The 20,536-nt window shown below is 40.2% G+C and overlaps 1 protein-coding gene across 7 annotated transcripts in view; it reads left to right on the top strand.

Moving 5' to 3' along the window:
• Positions 1-20,536, top strand: part of GAB1 (GRB2 associated binding protein 1) — a 124,231-nt gene that overhangs the window by 85,322 nt on the left and 18,373 nt on the right. For 5 of the 7 annotated variants that reach the window (XM_012097431.4, XM_012097430.4, XM_060400634.1 and 2 more), the window contains 6 exons: positions 1,807-2,101; positions 12,743-12,968; positions 13,323-13,403; positions 17,272-17,873; positions 19,294-19,379; positions 19,571-19,874. In XM_012097431.4, coding sequence (XP_011952821.1) covers positions 1,807-2,101; positions 12,743-12,968; positions 13,323-13,403; positions 17,272-17,873; positions 19,294-19,379; positions 19,571-19,874 — 1,594 coding nt within the window. The remainder of the gene's footprint in view (positions 1-1,806; positions 2,102-12,742; positions 12,969-13,322; positions 13,404-17,271; positions 17,874-19,293; positions 19,380-19,570; positions 19,875-20,536) is intronic. The other 2 variants (XM_004017226.5, XM_004017227.5) reach the window with 1 other exon arrangement.

Here is a 20,536-nt window from a genome sequence, read left to right as displayed (position 1 = left end):
ATTTTTCAGGATAAAATAAAGCAGTTTTTAGTGGAAACTGTCATGCCTTTTGTGTTACAGATGCCAAGTTCTGCAAAAGAAAAAAAATAGAGAGACCCTATCATGTCACTACTAGTATTCCTTTCAGTGATTATAACTTTTGTTGATTTTTTAAAATAAAGGGATCTATATGTTAATGAAGGAACAGACATAATATCTGGGGAAGGGGGGTTGGCCTACGTTATAGTACCAATGTCATGAACGTTCTTTGTCTGATTAGACTATTTGTGTGTGTGTATGTGTGCACACGCACGTGTATTTGTGTGTGTACACTCGGTTGCTCAGTCATGTCTGGTTCTTTGTGACCCCATTTGGACTGTAGCTCACCAGGCTCCTCTGTCCATGGAATTTTCCAGGCAAGACTACTGTAGTGGGTGGCCATTTCCTTCTCCAAGGGATCTTCCTGACCCAGGGCTCAAATCCGTGTCTCCTGTACTCTCAGGCATAGTCTTTACTACTGCACCACCTGGGACGCCTGAGTAGACTGTAGGTAGAGCACCAAACTCATATACTGCCCTGAAGAAAATTTCTGAACACGCCATAAGCATAAAGCTGTCAGTACCCGCATGTTATCACTGGAGGAGACATACTCGGTCTTGTTACACTTTTCCAGAACTAGGGGACTGAGATGCGACTGGTGCCCCATCATGCTCTCCAGATGGCAAAAGTGGACAATGTCCATGGAAGATTTGATTCCCTTGGGGGTCATAACTTGCCGTTTCTCAGTTCTACTTCCTGATGGTCTGACCCTATATGTTCAGTCTCGAGCAGAGAATGACTCTTAGTAGGTAACTTGAATCTCGCTAAAACAGGCCTCTTTTTGGTCTGACTGCCCACTCAGGAAGACCCTCACAGAAGAGTAAGGCTTCATTTCATCTCTGGGCAGAGATGTTGGGTTTAAAAACTGATGAAGTCAACTCTTTCAGACAATTGATTCTGGTTTTTTTTTTAAATTTGATCAATGTTGAGGTTAAAGAGATTAATAGTGAAAGAATTTCTAGGCTTCTTTAGGTATAATATGAAAGTCCTTTGCCCTTTCTTTAACTGAGTTGTATATTTCTGTTGTTACCGCTGAGTTATAGGAGTTCTATGTATATTCTGGACATTAATATCTTATCAGATATATGATTTGCAAGTATTTTCTCCCATCCTGTGAGTTGCATTTTCACCCTTTGATCATATCCTTCAAAATATAAAAGTTTTAAATTTCAATCCAGTTTATGTTTTTCTTTTTTTTCTTATACACTTAGTGTCTATATTCAAGTAATCATTGTCAAATCTAACATTATGAAGCTTTCCCCTATGTGCTTTTCCAAGAGTTTTATAGTTTTAGCTCTTACATTTAGGTTTTTGATCTATTTTGAGTTCATCTCTGTATAATGTAAGGTGAGGGTCTAATTTAATTCTTTTGCCAGGTGGATATCCGGCTTTTCCAGTACCATTTACTTTTTTATATTTAATGAAAACTAAATCTTCCTTGATTTGTTGACTTGATAGTACGTCAGTGTAAATGTCTTCTCATATCAATCAATGTCTTCTTATACTTTATCAGAGGATAGAGAATAATAAGTGTGACTACACACACATTATTGAGTTAATTGAAGAGACACCAGTAGACTTGGCAGGAATGGTGGATTATTCTATGAAAACAAAACAGCGTGTGTGACTTTCTCTAGTCAGTGATCTTGTAAATTTGATTTGACAAATGTGCCTCTGAAAAACTTCTCTCAGCTTAACACTGAGTGAATATTTTTGTTTTGTTCCTAGGCATGGAAGAGGAGATGGTTTGTGTTACGCAGTGGCCGTTTAACTGGAGACCCAGATGTCTTGGAATATTACAAAAATGATCACGCCAAGAAGCCGATCCGTATTATTGATTTAAATTTATGTCAGCAAGTCGATGCTGGATTGACATTTAACAAAAAAGAGTTTGAAAACAGCTACATTTTTGATATCAACACCATTGACCGGATTTTCTACTTGGTAGCCGACAGCGAGGAGGAGATGAATAAGTGGGTTCGTTGTATTTGTGACATCTGTGGGTTTAATCCTACAGAAGAAGGTAAGTTCAGGATTTTGTGATGCACCCCAAGTTCTCCTTTATTACTGCATTTTAAAAGCCATTATAAAATTCATTGTTATTTCAGTTACACAATATATATTTTTTAATAGTAACAACATGTAGAAAAGCACACCTGTCAATATCCAGAGAGAAACTTTATGTAAATTTTAGAAGGAAAGACTATCATTATGGGGCAACGTCTAAATAATGTCCTGAAGATGACAGGAAGGCATACTTACTTAGAAGTGTTTCCTGAGTTCCAGTATAAATACTAAGTTAAACCTTAACACTGCTGATACTTGATATCTCAGCCTATTAAAGTAACATTTTCATGCAACTTAATTCTTTAGAAGTTTTTTAAATTGAAGTATAGTTGCTGTACAGTATTATATGTTACAGCTGTACAATATAATGATTCACAGTTTTTAAAGGATATACTCTTTATAAATAAAATATTGGCTATATACCATGTGTTGTACAGTATATCCTTATAGCTTTTTTTATACATAATAGTTTGAATCTCTTAACGCCCTTTTCTTGAGGTCCCTTACCCACTAATTTCATCTCTGTGTCTGAGTCTGCTTCTTTCTTGTTGTATTGACTGGTCTGTAACATTTTTTAAATGCCACATTTAAGTGATATCATAAAGTGTTTGTATTTTTTTGTCTGACTTATTTCATTTAACATAACACCCTCCAGGTCTATTTATGTTGTTGCAAGTGGCAACATGACTTTTTCATGACTGAGTAGTATTCCGTTATAGATATTATACTGATGGTATATATTACAGTGTATCATAGTACATCATGATATAATACATACATTGTATTCCATTATATGTATATATACAAACACCATATCCTCTTTATCCATTCATCTAATAATGGACACAGGACTTATTTTTAAACTATATTGGATTGTGGAGTTATGAAATAGCCGAGGTGATTATCAATACCTATGAAAAGAAAATTCAGAATCAGTCACAAAACATGATGAAAAAGAAAAAACATCTTAAGACAGATGCCCTATAAAGCATGTGGAGGAAGAAGGGACCTGAGTTTGGAAACAGAGGTAGTGAAGAAAAGCTTCTTAGAGAAGCCCAACTGTGAACTGTAGGCTTCTGAAGGAAGTAGTAGTCTGTCTACGTGAATGAAAGGAGGGATGCAGAACCTGCAGGCTTAGGGGCTAGGGAAGGACACAGAGGTGGAGTAGACTCCTCCATGGTTGGAGAAGAGGGCTGTGAATGATAGAGGCAAGGGAAGACTTTCTTAAGGATCTAATATTTGGGTGCCTGTCCTGGAAGAAACCATGGTTTTTCCAGAAGTCATGTACAGATATGACAGTTGGACCATAAAGAAGGCTGAGTGCCAAAGAATTGTTGCTTTCAAACTGCGATGTTGGAAAAGACTCTAGAGAGTCCCTTCAACAGCAGGGAGATCAAACCAATCCATCCTAAAGGAAGTCAGCCTTGAATATTAATTGGAAGGACTGATGCTGAAGCTGAAACTCCAGTACCTTGCTCACCGAATGTAAAGAGTCAAATCTTTGAAAAAGACCCTGATTCTGGGAACAACTGAGGGCAGGAGGAGAAGGGGGAGACAGAGGATGAGATGGTTGGATGGTATCACCAACTCAGTGGATGTGAGTTTGGGCAAACCCAGGAGACAGTGAAGGACAGGGAAGCCTGGAGTGCCGCAGTCCATGGGGTTGCAAAGAGTTGGATGCGACTGAGCAACTGAACGACAGCCTGGAAGGATTGAGTGATTAAAGACCTCAGGAAGTTTACAAGTGGAATTCCTCTTTGGGTGCTTTTATGCATTTTCCTTGTCTGCTTCTCTACTTCTCTTCTTTTTAAAACAAACACTAAGAACCCATGTAGGGGACTCCAGTACTAATTTAGGTTTGCAGAGTCAAAAAGCAGAAATAAAGGTGGCCCAAGGTCTTTGACCCTATTGTCTTCATGGTTATACTCACACTGACAAGTGTGCATTTCCAAATACATGTATTTAGGAGCACTGGAGATTTGGCGAGGGGTGGAAAAATTGTATTAACAATCAACATCAAGATTTGGACTGCAGTGAAACAGTCATCATCTCTAATTAGCTCAGGTCAGCACACTGGTTTCCTCTCTGGCCAGGCAGCCCCCAGGAGAAGGAGGCTTCTAGGACTGGGATTGGCCCAGTGGGGAGCGGGGGGGAACCCCCTGCTGAGAGACTCCAGAATGCTCAAGGGAAAACAGCACTGTGAAAGGGAAGGAGGTGACTGATTTAGACAGGAGGCTAATGACACAGAGCACTTCAACAGAGTTCTGCTGATTAAAAGCCTCAAGAAATGGTTCCGCATATGGAATTAAAGCTTTGGTTGTTTTTGTAAAGTTACTAAATATTGTTCCCAGTTCAAGTGGACCTGTGGGTATTATTTCTTAATCCAGTTAAGCTCCTTTCTTGCTTGCAGACATGATCTATAGTTGAGTACAGTGGAGGATTTTGAAGTTGAAGTCACAAATGAGATGGCTCTTTTTTTTTTAATTCAATGTATCTTTTATTTTTTAATTTTATTAAAAAATTTTTTTATTTTATATTGGAATACAATTGATTAACAATGTTGCCTTAGTTTCAGGTATGCAACAAAGTGATTCTGTTATATATATACATGTATCTACTCTTTTTCAAATTACTTTTTTGTATATATATCTTTAAAAAAATTGTATTTGAAGGATAATTGCTGTACAATATTGTGTTGGTTTCTGCCATACATCAGCATGAATCAGCCATGTGCTGTGCTGTGCTTAGTCACTCAGTCATGTCTGACTCTTTGCGCCCACCAGGCTCCTCTGTCCATGGGGATTCTCCAGGCAAGAATGAGTTCTCCAGGCAACCCATGGAGTGGGTTGCCATGCCCTCCTCCAGGGGGGTCTTCCCAACCCAGGGATCGAACCCACGTCACCCACATTGCAGGCGGATTCTTTACCGTCTGAGCTACCAGGGAAGCATAAATCAGCCATAGGTATATATACATTTGTCCCCTCCCTCGAGTCTCCCTCCCACCTCCCATCCCATCCCACCCCTCTTAAGTTGTCATGGAGCACTGGTTTGAGCTCCCTGAGTCATCCAGCACATTCCCACAGGCTATCTGTTTTACATACTGTAATGTGTATGTTTCCATGCTGTTCTCTCCATTCATCCCAGCCTCTCCTTCCCTGCACTGTGTCCACAAGAATATTCCATTGGTATATATGTACCACACTTCTTTATCTACTCATCTGTCAGTGGACAAGATGGCTCTCTTTTTAATGGTCAGTGATAATGATTTATTTAGACACCACATTTGTTGCCTTGTATAATGGATTGTCAGCTAAAACAATTTAAGTATTTGTATAGTCTTTGCCCCGATGTTCTTTTACCTGCTTCCTTTTCAATTTAGAATTTGCTTGGGGGGATATGAAGTCAGACTCCTGTTTCCATTGGTACAGATTCAGCTGATCTGAAGACTCCAGTCCATGTTCTTCTGTCTCTCTGTTTGCTTTCTTTATAATTCTCCTAGTTAACAAAGGATATTAGGTGCCTTCTTAGTACATTCTTCAGTCAAGGAACATGAGTGCGTAATTTTTTAGAAGCATTTTCATAGGGTGGTTAGAGTTGATCACCTCCCAGATGAGACTGTCTAATGCTCAGGTATCCCACATTAGTTTTACAAGTGTTAAGGCATAGAGTCTGGTTCACTTGTCCACCTTAGAATGGTTCTTATCATCTGGGAACTTGATGAACACCCACCCTGTCAGCTCTAGGAAGTAGGTAAGTTTTGTCTGCTTGAGAAAACTGATTCATTAATCTACCCACTTATTTGAGTTTGCCAGGGATCTGCTAGGCTTTGGGCATTCATTCAACCAATATGTATTAGGTGACTAGTTAGGGAGACAGACAGATGAAGTATTACAGGCAGAGAACTGAGCATCTTATGAGAGAATATTCATACCCAGAATAATTCATTACAGTTGATAAATATTCTTGCCTAGAGAATCCCATAGACAGAGGAGCCTAGTGGGCTACAGTCCATAGGGTCACAGAGTTGGACACAACTGGAATGACTTAGCATGGCATGGCACAAGTTATACACGTGTGTGTGTATACATACGTTTATATTTACTTAAATGTCATACTTCAGTATATATTAAAATATTAATATATAATCTATATTAGTGTAGTTGGTATAATTAATATAATATATAAAAGTATACGTGTATATTAAAGTGTGATACCATGAGAGTGTGTAAATACACTTCTTACCTTCACAGAGTTTACAGTAGTGCATGAATGCTAAATCAGTTCAGTTGTGTCCAACTCTTTGTGACCGCAAGGACTGTAGCCCACCAGGCTCCTCTGTCCATGGGATTTCCTAGGCAAGAATCTGGAGTGGGTTGCCATTCCCTACTGCAGGGGATCTTCCCAACCACGGGATCAAACCCACATCTCTTAAGTCTCCTACATTGGCAAGCAGGTTCTTTAGCACTTGCACCATCTCAGAAGCCCAGGCTAGTAGTAGAGGGGCAAACACTAGGAAGTATAATGCAGGCTGATAGGGGCTCTGCTAAATGGGAAAAAAAGCATAGAGAGCAACTGATTTTGTCTCAGGAGGGCCAGGAAAACCCTAGGTAGTTTTAAATGGCTCTGTGACTATAACTGATACTGTACTGAGAGTTTAATTTTTCAAAATCAGTTACAATGCCTGTTTTCACTTCGTAAACTTCCTAGTATAGGGAGGGGGAAATTTCAAAACTTGAAAGCCAGCTTTTCAATAGCAAGATTCAAATCCTTATAAAACAGATTAGAAGTGTATCTGTCTTGAGTGAAGCTCTCAATTTGTGAACTTGTAATCTTCACAGTATCCGTGAAGTGAGAGGTCATAAGAAAAGGTCATAATCAAATTCAGTATGATTAATCAAATTTGATATATATATGCTGAGTTGGTTACCAAGAATAGCTATGCTAATCACAAATGATTTTTCTGTTCATTAAAGCAAGTCCCTAAGAGTTTCAATTTGCCAATACTTCTCGATTTTAGATCCTGAGCTATATCTGAATTCAGCTGTGTTTATTTTTTCAATTCTACAGTTTAGATATTTTACAAATTCATCTTGGCCATCTCCCAAATAACCACAGTTAGAAATGTCTTCCTAGGCTGTGTTGGAGACTTGAGTTTCTTGGAATACATCAGTGAAAGATGAGGAGTCTTCATTGTGTCCTATCAAGGATCCACACAATTAGTTTACTTTGCACCATAATTTTGGTTTTTGTTGCACAGTAGCAAAACTGCAAAAAGGCTTTAAAGCCACCACTGTATTCCCCTATTCATTTGTAGTAGCTGACTTTGCTAGATACCTTTTTAAAAATTCTTCATCTTTAAAGATTTGTATCAAATTCTAAACTACAGAGAACTGCTGTTATCCTTTGTGATCACATTTATACAGTTGAATATGACAAGGCAAATATCAAAATGTCTTTGTTCTTCCATTAACTGTACTACCGGCTTTATACTCTCATGCTTCCAGATAGATCTCACCCCCACTCACGAAATAATAGGTGCTTTTGTCTTTACCTAGATCTGTCCCCTGAGCCCTGCGCTCTTCCCTTTCCAGACAGCCAAACTTGCTCCCACTCTTGGCTTAAAATTAATAACACAAAATGACTTTTCACTGTAACTAGTTTCAGTAGACTATGCTTGGCATTCCAGTCTGAGAGCATAACTGTCCCCGATCCCTAGGAGAATAACTAATTTTCCCCTGAAAACAAAAGGAAAGGGGAAAAATCTGACCTGTGTTTTGATTCCAGGAACCTCTCAAAATATCGTTACCATGTCATTTCCGCCGCCCCAGGTGACCATTGCTATTATTGAATACTCAGAATGCTGGCAGGCTGAATCTGTTTTTCAATTCTAGCTCATTGCACTGTGTGTGGGTCTTATGAATGCTTTTATTTAGTAGTCTGGAGACTTAGAAACTAATTTCTTTTGTTTTTCTTGGAAATGTGCAGTTTTATTTTTGTTTCTACACTGAGGTGGAAGCTATAAAATCTGCTAAACAAGTGCCAGGAAACTCAACCTTAGGGCTGAACACAGCTTGGGGCAAAGGCCTGGTCTCATTTCAGGTGCATGCTTTAACACTTGCCTCTTCATCCGTTGAGTTGCTTTTCTCAAAATGCCTGGGTAATACTGGCTAAAAAAAAAATAATGTGATTCTCTGATATTCCTCCTTTTAGAAAAGTAGATAAACTAATGTGTGAGGATATGCACCTACTCCCGTTTCTGCAAAGCACTGCTTCTTAATTGGGGAACTTAAATTTCCTTTTATTTACTCTTTTACTCAGCCATAACTTAATTACTGTGAAAAGTACAGTTCCAAAGTGTACAGTTCAGTATAGTTTTATTTATCCATTCTGTATCTATATGTAGAAATAGAAATCTGTGAAACCAGCCACTCAAACCAAGAAATGGAAAAAATCTAATCCCCCACAAGGTTTTCTCATGTGTCTTCCTTGTAAAAACACAGAAAAAAGTTCAAATGTAACCATTATTTTGCTTCTCTCACTATAGTTTTGCTTATGCTTGAAGTTTGTACAAATAAAACCACTGAGCCTAACATTTTTCCAATAGTAAGTCTGTGAGATCCATCCATGTTCCATGTGGAGTTCTGCATCCTATGTAGCCCTCCACTGTGTGAATAGATTGTAAATTATTTTATTACCACATGCTTGGGCCTCCCAGGTGGTGCTCGTAGGACCTGTCCACGAATGCAGGAGACGGAAGAGACACGGATTTGATCCCTGGGTCGGGAAGATCCCCTGGAGGAGGGCATGGCAACCCACTCCAGTATTCTTGCCTGGAGAATCCCATGGATCCCATGTAGCCTGGCGGGGCTAGGGTCCACAGGGTTGCCAAGAGTCAGACACGAGTGAAGTGACTTAGCACGTATGCACCACTTGCTCAGGTAGGGTATGTCAGTAGTTACAAAATCAGGGGATCTTGTCATGTCAGTTTTGTAACATTCTCCCTTACCAATTAGAAAGAGTGTCATTGCTTCCCTGGGCTTAAGCACATGTTCCATTTGGTTAAAAAATATATTTTGAATATTTCGGGGCATTATCTGGGCACCCCATCCCATCTTGTGTGAGGAACACTTACTTTAGAGCATTATGCTTTAAGAAACCGTAATGTGCATAAAGGTAAAAAATCTGTGCATTAAGGTAGGGATCCTGTGACCCAATCTATTATTTGTGGTGCTCCTCAAGAACAATCTACTCCTATTCACTGAAAACTTAAGACTCAGCAGTCCTTATGAGCTTTCTAAGTAAAATTCAGCTAAGAGTTTGCTACAGTAGCTTATTAGGCCTTTACTACATGCTAATGATTCTCTTCATGCCTTCTGAATTAAGAGACAGGAAATAATTTTACACACAGAAGCACACCCCATGCTGATGTTTGATTCCCAGAAACACGATACTGGTATTACTTAGAAAGATCAGTAAGTCAGAAACCCAAGTGAGGCAGAAAGTGATAAACACAGTCTGCTCAACTACTCATAGGGTCGAGTGGAGGGCCAATCCCATGTCTTCATAAGGTCAGAGAGAAGGTTCTTCTTTCAAACCAGTTGGTTAACTTTGGCTAGAAATCTTCTATTGTAGAATATCTAGACACCACGCCATACTGGCATTGAAATATGCAGAGCTGAGTATATAGTCAAAATTACCATGAGTAAAATCATCCCAAACAGTAAACATTGAAGATGGTCCATTATCTGAGTCCCCAGTCATTAATGCTTTTTGGAATGATTGGGATTGCTGTTCACGGCTATTTGAAGGTCTTTTCTTCTGTGAGCTTGCTGGTGAACATGATGGAAGTTTCTGTCTAGTTCTTGCCACTTAGAAGTATACCCAAGTCTTCCCATATTGTGAACAATCCCCATCCCATTTTTTTCCTCCTTCCAGAAAATTGAGAGACTCTTGCATCATTCACAGGTGGCAGAAATGGAAGGCTAACAATGAAATAGTCCCATTGTGCTAATAAAAACAAGGCGAGACAAAGCTGATTGCTTAGGCTGGTGACTGTTTTCCCACTTCAGATGAATCACTCAGTTCATTTAGTATGTAGCCATCCAGTGTAGTCTCTGCTATAGGAAAAGTGTGTCTATGAAAACAACCACCTGGAAAAGTTATCCTAGGAATTACATTGGAAAACTAGAATTCATACTGTTTGATACAGTAATGTTTTGGCTGTGTTTGGTTTGATTTTGTTTGGTCAGAAGTAAACACTGAACTGGATTGTACAATTTCACCAAATCTCTGGCAGAAGAAAGAAGTATGTGAAATAGGCTTGTAAACACACCCTTGAGGGTACATGGGATGCTGCAACTACTCTGTGATCTCTCTGCTTCTTTTCTGGCCTCAGTGTTGTATGTATTTTTCTTAAGCTCTCTAAAGGGTAAATATTTTTCACAGTTCTCTGAAGTTGAACACTCCACAAGGATTTACTCTGAGTCACTGATAAATCTATGGCATTTTAAATCCCCTTGAATACATCTCTTTATATTTGTAACAGAATCAAAGCAGTAAAAATTTCATGAGGTTTGTTATAAACACTATTTATAACCAACATCAGACAAGATGAGGTTCGTATGAGTTCTCATGAAATTATGGCATTATCTCATATAAATGTTGGAAGGTTTTATTTTTCCACCATCTTCTGTTCTGGCCTTTCATAAATAAGAAAAAATGAATGAATGAATTCCTACCATAAGTGAAAGTGAAAATCACTCAGTCACGTCTGACTCTTTGCAACCCCATGGACTCTAGCCCGCCAGGCTCCTCTATCCATGAGATTTCCTCTCAGGCAAGAATACTGAAGTGGTTGCCATTTCCTTCTCCAGGAGATCTTCCCAACCTAGGGCTTAAACCCACGTCTCCCGCATTGGCAGGTGGATTCTTTACCACTGAGCCGCCTGGGAAGCCCAAAGATGGCAATGAGGTGAAGTGAAAGTCACTCAGTCACGTCTGACTTTTTGTGACTCCATGGACCGTACAGTCCGTGGAATTCTCCAGGCCAGAATACTGGAGTGGGTAGCCTTTCCCTTCCCCAGGGGATCTTCCCAACCCAGGGATCAAACCCAGGTCTCCCACATTGCAAGTGGTTTCTTTACCAGCTGAGCCACAAGGAAAGCCCAAGAATACTGGAGTGGGTAGTCTCTCCCTTCTCCAGCAGATCTTCCCAACCCAAGAATTGAACAGGGTGTCCTGCATTGCAGGTGGATTCTTTACCAACTGAGCTATACGGGGTGAAAGATGCAATACTCACATGCTATTATTCAGGCTTTACCATTAGGATATGAGCCTCTCTGCCTAGGAAGAAGAGTTTTGAAATGAGTTACTTAACCTTGGCTATAGTGCATATGTGGATGTTAATGTTGAATACGGAAAGACCTCATCAAAAGCATGTGGACTTATTCTGTAGAATTCAGAGGAGAGCGAATGTGTAGCCCTTCCCTAGGGAATTGATAGACCAATGACCTGCCTGTTATTCTATTCTGTAGAACATTTTAAGTCTTCTTACCATGTTTTAGCATCTTTGGGTAATGTCCTATTATGCAAAATCTCAGCTTCAACCCAGCCTTTTCTGTTCTAATATAAACAGATTTGTTTATTTGAATATGAGCATTTATCCTTTTTCCCTGGATATATAGCCTCGCATTGCTAACCAGACTAACAGAGTTTTTCTCCTGGGTCCTCAATAATTTCCATAGTTGTCAGTGAATACAGGAAGATTTTTTTTTTTTTTTACTTTCCAGTTGTTTTCAAATTACTTATTACACAGTTTAGCTATTTTCATATGTCTTCTCAGAATGCAGTTAAGTGGTTAATAAATTACTACTTTCTCTGCCGACTGCTTTTGCATGAAAATACTATAGAAATCCAGTAAATGGAACATAAGGCTATGAGCTGAGGGAAAAGCTGTTTCCTTAAATGTGAATCCTGGAACTAGACGTATTTCTCCCTAGTCAGTTGAGAGGTACAAAGAAAAGAATGGACAGCAAAATAAACATGGGGAGAATAGCTGGCCCTGGTATATACAGCATCACGTGCCTGTAGATCCCATATAATAAAGTGGGTCTCCTTAGAAGGCTGGCTTGACTTAGAAAGGTTGGCTTTGCCACTTGATTATCATGGGAAAAAAAATCTGCTGCTACTTGTGCTAACATCTCCGTTCCCAATAGCCTCAAAATCAAACAGTCTTCAAAGCAATGTTAACGGTGGCTTTTTTTTTTTTGGTGGCGTATGGAATCTTAGCTTCCTGACCAGGGATTGAACCCAGGCACCAGCAGTGAAAGCACAGGGAATTCCCAACCATGGTTTTTTGTTTGTTTGTTTGTTTTTAAGAGCATCTGGAAGAAAGAGCCCTATCTTCAGATCTCTTTTAATGAGAACCAGTAGTTTTCTGTATCAGCATTACCACTTATATGGTACAAAGTTTAACTGACCTTGTCCTGGTTTATCCAGCTCCTCTGGGTTTAAACGATTTATCCCCAGACTTTCAATGAGCTGTGTTAAAGAAACCTTAAGATGGGATGGCAGTAATGGCCACACTTGGGTTTTGCAGATCCTGTGAAAGCACCTGGCAGCTCCTTACAGGCACCAGCCGATTTACCATTGGCGATAAGCACCGCACCACCGTCCTCCCAGGTGGGCGCCTCTGCTGCTGCTGCACCGCCTCCCTATCAGCTCATCAGCCTTCCACCACACCTGGAAACCCTTGGCATCCAGGAGGATCCTCAAGACTACCTCTTGCTAATCAACTGTCAAAGCAAGAAGCCTGAACCCACCAGGTAAACCACATGTGGCGCGTGTGCGTGTCACACTCAGGCCTCTCACCTTGAAACTTTTCTAACCCTGATTTGAAGGCTTAAAAGAAACCATCTATAGAAGGTCATCTCTTAGGCTTACACTTCAGGGTGATGTTCTTCTGCTAATGATTTCTGATATTCAGGAGATTTTATTGAAGAAACACATTGTTGATCATTTTTTGGCAAAGAACACTCATGCCTTCATGGCTTTTTTTTTTGGAAATCTGTCTCCTGGGTCTTAGTCTTTGTTACGGACTCACAGTGTTACTTGCTTAACAGATGTCACTGATTTATAAATGGTGATCTTGCTCCATTTCTTATGTGATTGTAAACCAGCCAAGGGTCATCTTTTGTTTCTGAAGAAGGAGAGGAATACCTACTGCTAGAAGATTTTGAAAGCAAAACGATTCCATTGCAGTGAGTGTGTTGTGGTTGCTTTGAATCTGTGTGAGAAATTAATCACACAGGTAAAATCCCAATACAGCAAATTCTATGGATTAAATAAATCAGATGTTACTGAAATTTGGCAAAATCAAATATATTGCTAAAAACGTTGAAACTTTCAAATCTTCACACCTGGCAATGAAGCAGAGCTTACCACATGCTTTGACTTAACAGATTTTTAAATAGAATGAAGTATATGGGTTTCAGTCCTTGACCCAAAGTATAAAACCTTTCCCCAAGCTCTTGGTTTCCCTGTCACCTTTATTTATTTTTTTTAATGCACCCCATTTTTTAAAGTCTTTATTGAATTTGTTACACTATTGTTTCTGTTTTGGTTTTTTGGCCGCTAGGCATGTGGGATCTTAGTTCCCTAACTAGGAATCGAACCTGCACTCCCTGAATTGGAAGGTAAAGTCCACCACTGGACCACCTTCCTTGGTCCCTCCCTATCATCTTTATCTCTGCTCCCAGACCCCTCTCTTCTTCTAAGCTAATTATATTTTGATTATTCTTCTCATTTGATGTTGATAACTGGACGGCTGGAAGCAATAATGAGAGTTGAGCCAGAAGCAGATGAGCACGATGCTGTGATACAATTAACAGCTGTATGACACCTAGTGATACTGTTGGTTTTCAGTCGCTAAGTCATGTCCAACTCTTTGCGACCCTATGAACTGCATCATGCCAGGCTTCCCTGTCCTTCACTATCTCCCTGAGTTTGCTCAAACTCATGACCATTTGAATCAGTGACGCCATCCAGCCATCTCATTCTCGGTCATGCCTTTCTCCTTTTGCCCTCAGTCTTTCCCAGAACTAGTAATATTGGGTATAGTTCTTGTCTTAATTTGCATTATTTAAGGAGGATGCGAATTGCATTGAAATGTGATTTTTTTAAACATATTAGATTCCAGAATTATTTTTGTAACAAAAAAAGATTCTTTTTTCATGTAGGAAATGACTCTTATTAGACCCTAGGATCATACAAACTCCTTGTTCAAAAATTTTTATATAGACTTTGTTAAGATCCATAGATTAGTTTCTGAGAACTGGGATAGCGGAAGAAGCTCACAAACCTTCCAAAGATACGTTTCTATATATTTGTTATAATGGGATTTTACCTGTAAAAGTTAAAAAAAAATTATAAATCATCACAAGTTAATAATATAAAATTCTAACTTGATTTTGCTTGTTTGCTGTGAGAATTTAAAACTATACACTCGCAACTTTGTTGCATATGCTACTAACTAAGATTTTATTTTAGGAAACTCCACAATTATTTTTCTGTATCTGCCTTTTTAAAAGCCAACAGCTAAGTGACAGTGTTCAGTACATTCTCTTTTATGTAGTGTCTTTCATCAGTCTCACTGGTATCACGGCTTTCCTATTGTCACAGAAACTATGCTCAAAATCGTTACTCAGATATATTTTGTATCTGTATTTTGCAAAAGTGACAGTTCAATAGCAAATATTTGTGAAGTATCCACTATGGGCTCACCGTTTCGTAGGTTCTATGAAGGTACAAACTAATGACATAAGATACAACCCCCTCAGGTGCAGTCACCTTCAGAGTTTCAAAGTGAAGCATGAAGGTACTTACAGATGAAGGCAAGATGTGAGCATTGCCTTGAGAACTATGTTTGTCCTGCAAGACTGAGCTCAGACTTCTGCTCCTCTAGGAGACCTTCCCCCGAACACCCAGGCAGGATTAAGTGTCTCTGGGTTTTCACAGCATCCCGGGTGTGCCTCCGTGTCTCCCAGAATCAGAAGTAACTTGCTAGTTGCATTTATCCTCCATTAAAGTCTAAACCAGTCAAGGACGGGGAACTTGGTACTCGTTGCACTTCTAGCTTCCTCTTCACGTTTGAATTAAATGAAGTGCATATTTTAGACTATGGGTTAGAAATTCCTAGAAAGGACAGTGCATGCATCTTCGAGATGGAGGGTGAGGCGCTTCATAGGAGGAGTAGGCTTTGGACCATACCTGGTTGGTGGCAGGAGACCGTCATTAAAAATTTATGTAAAAGTAGCCTAAGGGCAAGGGAAAGTGGAGATGAGAACCAGCAGAGGAAGACAGTAAGGAAGAGCGCCAGCTTGGAGTACGGGGTCCATTGAGGAACCAGTAGGTCGTAAGATTGGACATACAAGGTGGAACCAGGCTATTGGTAATAGTAGCCTCAGTGCCAAGTAGAGTAGTTTATAGGCTTTTTGTAGTTCCCGTAGACTATCGGAACTCTTAACAGGATTTTCTCTGAATTAGATGAGTGACATGAAAACCAGTTTTGAAAATATTGATCTTCTAACAGTCTTGGTCCTGTGGATGGTACCATGGATATATTGGAAGAGGGAGAAACTAGAGGAGGGTCCAGTGTTGGAGATTTCAGCAGAGACCCAGACGTGAGCTTGGGTGGTGTCAGTGGGAACAGAGAAGGGGAATAGATAACTTGGGTAGAAAGAAGGACTTTATGCCCAAGCGATGGTGGTGATCAGAGAGAATGAATCAAAGCTGATGGGGTTCCGAGTTTAGACAATTCAGAGAAAGACATTTCTTGTCAAGGCAAGTCAGAAGCGGCCACCAATTTGAGAAGTAAGTTGAGTTTGATTTGGTACACATGAGCAAGGGAACTCTGGGATAAGCAAGTGGAAATAAAGTTGAACCGTTTGCAGACATGGGACTCAGAGTTTGGTGAGAAGATGGGAGTCGTTAGCATTCAGCAGAGATGAAGTTACAGGAAAGGAGGATTTCTTAATGGTGTGTGCAGTAAAGACTTAGAGGATTATTTCCCGATAGCCACTTCTAGGTGAACAGATAGGAAGAAAGGGTTGATGAGTGAAACAAGGGCAAAATCAGTGAGGAAGAAGGAAAGTCAGGATACTGCAGTCAAGTTTCTGTGATACTGGGCAGGAGGGGAGAGTTTCAGTGAATAAATGCAATACCCAGTGCCAGATGTTACCAAGATGTCAGGAAGATATGCCCTTGAAAAGAACTATCACAAGTTACTATTCTTTAAATACTGAGTTTAAGTTCCTCCAGGACTTTGAACAACACGCATAGGTAGTTAAGGTATCTAGTTTAGCATTAAGGAAGGACAAGCACTCTGGTATTGGTAGCTGCGTTTTGACTTACTCCCAAGTTTTGTGATACCACAAAATACAGAGACTGAAAATGCACCCAAAGTATAAAAGACACTCTAATGAAATTTCTCAAGGTGAATTATTGTTTGGACTTGGCTAACCCCACGGCTCGTATTTTGATCCTTTGATCCCATGACATTGGCTAAATATCTGTTAAAGAAAATTAGTAGAAAGGAAGATATGCAGAGCCTATTGAGTTGACACCTTGTAGATCACACTGAATTCATTCAATACCAGACCATCGTTAGATTTGACAACAGAGTGCCACAGGTGAGCTAAAGAGCTAAGGATCACCTTGATAAACTATTGGTATGAAGTTTTTGCATGCTCTTCAGAGGAAATGCTTTTCCCAGTGTCCTGTGCCTTAATCATTTACCTTCCTCCGAGTTTTGTACCTTTCTAATTTCATTGCTTCAGGAATTGTGGTTTTATGTGTGGAATTCATAGGTAGAGTTGAGGGTGTGGGCAGGTACAGAACAGGAATTAGGGAGAATGCTTTTGGTTTTGCGGTGGCAGTGTTGTTATCTGGTGCATAATCGTTAAAAACTCAAGAACATTCGTGCTTCCAATCGGATGGATCACACACACCAAAAAATCGAATGAGAAAAAGCCATGGATTTTGATTGCTAAGCTAGAAATATATTTACTAAAATGTAAGTCCTAGGTTTTCACCGTGTTTTCTTTTCTGTCATTAACCATTTTTATTTAGAACGCACGCTGATTCTGCAAAATCCACCTCTTCGGAAACCGACTGCAATGATAACGTCCCTTCTCATAAAAACCCCGCTTCCTCCCAGAGCAAACATGGAGTGAACGGCTTTTTCCAGCAGCATGTGATGTACGACTCTCCACCGTCTCGCGCTGCATCCCTCTCCGTAGACTCCAGCCTGTATAACCTGCCCCGCAGTTACTCCCACGACGTTTTACCAAAGGTGTCTCCATCGAGTACCGAAGCAGACGGAGAACTGTATGTTTTTAACACCCCATCTGGGACCTCGAGCGTGGAGCCTCAAATGAGGCATGTATCTATTAGTTATGACATTCCTCCAACACCTGGTAATACTTACCAGATACCACGAACATTTCCAGAAGGCGCCTTGGGGCAGACGTCAAAGCTAGACACTATTCCGGATATTCCTCCGCCTCGGCCACCGAAACCACATCCGGCTCATGACCGATCTCCTGTGGACACGTGTAGCATCACACGGACGGCCTCGGACACTGACAGCAGTTACTGTATCCCAACAGCCGGGCTGCCGCCCTCACGTAGCAATACCATTTCCACTGTGGATCTGAACAAATTGCGAAAAGGTCAGCACCGATTGGCTTCTCCCGGGTTAGAGATTAATGATGGAAAATCTCTCTCTTTTTTTTTAAACATTTTCTCCTGCAGTCCCCCCCACCCCAAATGTTTTATTTGTTTTACTTATTTATTTTTTAATTTTTTTGCTGCATTTTGCGGCAGGTGGGATCTTAGTTCCCCCACCAGGGGGGTCGAACCTGTGGCCTGTGCACTGGAAGCCGGGAGCCTTAATCACTAGACCACCACAGTGGTCCCCAAAACCTCTTTTTGTTCTTGGAAGCAAAGTGTGATGTTAAAAGACAGTCCCTTTTTCCTTCAGCGCTGCAGGTATCCACTGAGATACCAAAGGTGTCAGAGTCTCAGTAAATCCTGGGAAGTATGTTTGTATGTTCACCATGTGCCTCTATGCCTGTTTTGCTGAAAGGGAAGAAGAGAGGAGTTTTACATCCCTGAAGAAGTATGACCTTAGTAATACTTTAGGCTTCAGGAAGCCTGCAGCCCTCTTTCTCCCTTTCTCTGTATCCTGGGTGAGCAGACCCGTGGGGCAGAGGAACAGGAAATGGACCAGCCACAAAGCCTTGCCGGGTCATGCCCTTTCCTGTATTTGTGTCCTGGTACGGCCGCTGCTGTGTTACATCTGTTTGGCTCTGTTTCCTTCCTTCCCAGATCAACAGTTTTTACACTGTGTCTGCCAGGTGGTACTCAGGGCTCTGTTCGTTTCCTTCCCAGATAACAGTTTTTACACTGTGTCTGCCAGGTGGTACTCAGTTCCAATCAGGTCATTCTGCTTTTTGTTTATTTGGTTTTATTTGTTTTTAAAGCTGTGAATCTTCTCTCCCCTTACCCCTAGTCATTTTACCAATTTCTGTACTGTTGAATCTGGGTTAGATTCTGAGGTTCTTAGAGATCTGAAAATTAAAAAAAAAAAAAAGTTTAAAAGGCACAGACCCTAAAAACTATGTGCTGACACTTTTGGAGTTCGTGATAGAGTTATCCAGCTGTTTTAAAGAAGATGAAGATCTGATGTGTTGTGAATGGTGCTTGTACCAATACTTGTCTAGCCGTTCAGTACCAATTTCTAACTTAGTCCTTGAAGTGGCTGTAATGTATCTTGAGGTAGTTATAAGTTAGTGAGATGTAACTTGGACCCAAGGGTGCAAAAGATGAGGAAGTAGAAGTATTTCTTTTTCCATCTTTAGATAACCTGTCTCAGTGTCATAATCAAATACCAGTACTGGTTAGCCTATAAGTGTCTGCATTTTCTAATTATTTAATGTTTCAATTCAAGATACTTTTCTTTGAGCATCCTTTTTAAACTTTATGTGTGTGAAGCATGAATACATGAAAAGAGAGAGAGGAGGTCATGCCTGATTACCCTGAGAACTGGCAGAGATGGGGAGAAAATTGATAGTTTGTTCTCTGTTTTAGATGCTAGTTCTCAAGACTGCTATGATATTCCACGAACATTTCCAAGTGATAGATCTAGTTCACTCGAAGGCTTCCACAACCATTTTGTAAGTATAATTGACCTTGGCATCATCAAATGTATTTCATTGGCAAAATCTTTACACTTAGGGCCCTGAGACTAAATGAGATCCTGAAATAAAAGTCCCTGCAGATCCACATGAATAGGCGTGACTTACGAATATGTTTTCCTGTTTGACAACAGTTCTTGCTTATTAAAAGAAATGTATGTGTGTTTTAGAAAATCAAAAACGTATTGACAGCGGGAAGTGTATCAAGTGAAGAACTGGATGAAAATTACGTGCCCATGAATCCCAACTCTCCACCACGACAACATTCCAGCAGTTTCACAGAACCAATTCAGGAAGCAAATTATGTTCCAATGACTCCAGGGACGTTTGACTTTTCTTCATTTGGAATGCAAGTGCCTCCTCCCGCTCATATGGGCTTCAGGTCCAGCCCCAAGACCCCTCCCAGAAGGCCAGTTCCTGTTGCAGACTGTGAACCACCCCCTGTGGATCGGAACCTCAAACCAGACAGAAAAGGTAAAGAGAGCATGGCATGGCAAAAGGACCAGGGGTCACCAGTTTAGATCCACATTTAACTGTCATGAAATCCAAAACAGAATTTGGACTAGTAATTCAGAAGTATTTCACGTTACCTTAGTCATCCACTTGCTTTAATGGTATTCCTTTTTAGAGATTAAGAATTGTTATGTCCTATGTTGATGCTGTATGTTTTTAAGTCCCCTATCTCTAGAGCAGAGGTTACAAACTAAAACATTCACCAGGATTGGCACGCAGCGGTAGATAATTAGGAAAAACTGAAATGCCCTTGCCCCATCCAAATGGAGTAATTAACCATTGCCTGGCGGCAGCCCTTTGTAAACTTGTGAAATTAACATAGCTCCTAGAGGAAAATATTCTGATTATCAAAAGAAGTCCAAATTTGTGGGTTCTACTTATATTATCTTTTGATTTCTAAGCTGTACTAGCTAATTTAATTATTTGAAACAACAGAACAGTGCAGATGATACCACACACTTTTACAAGCTAGATATGGTCTTTGCTTCCCTTTGGTAACCTCTTCTCCAGAGTATTTGATATCAAAGCAGACTTGAGATTATTAGTGCCCTTGACATCATTCTTTAAGAACAGCAAGGTTGCTTATACACTCTTTGTATTCTGTTCACATAACAACTTCTGAA

Source organism: Ovis aries, chromosome 17 (genome assembly GCF_016772045.2).
Source record: "Ovis aries strain OAR_USU_Benz2616 breed Rambouillet chromosome 17, ARS-UI_Ramb_v3.0, whole genome shotgun sequence".
Lineage (NCBI taxonomy): Eukaryota > Metazoa > Chordata > Mammalia > Artiodactyla > Bovidae > Ovis > Ovis aries.
Note: the sequence above shows the minus strand (reverse complement) of the source record. Positions and strands in the feature narration are given on the sequence as shown.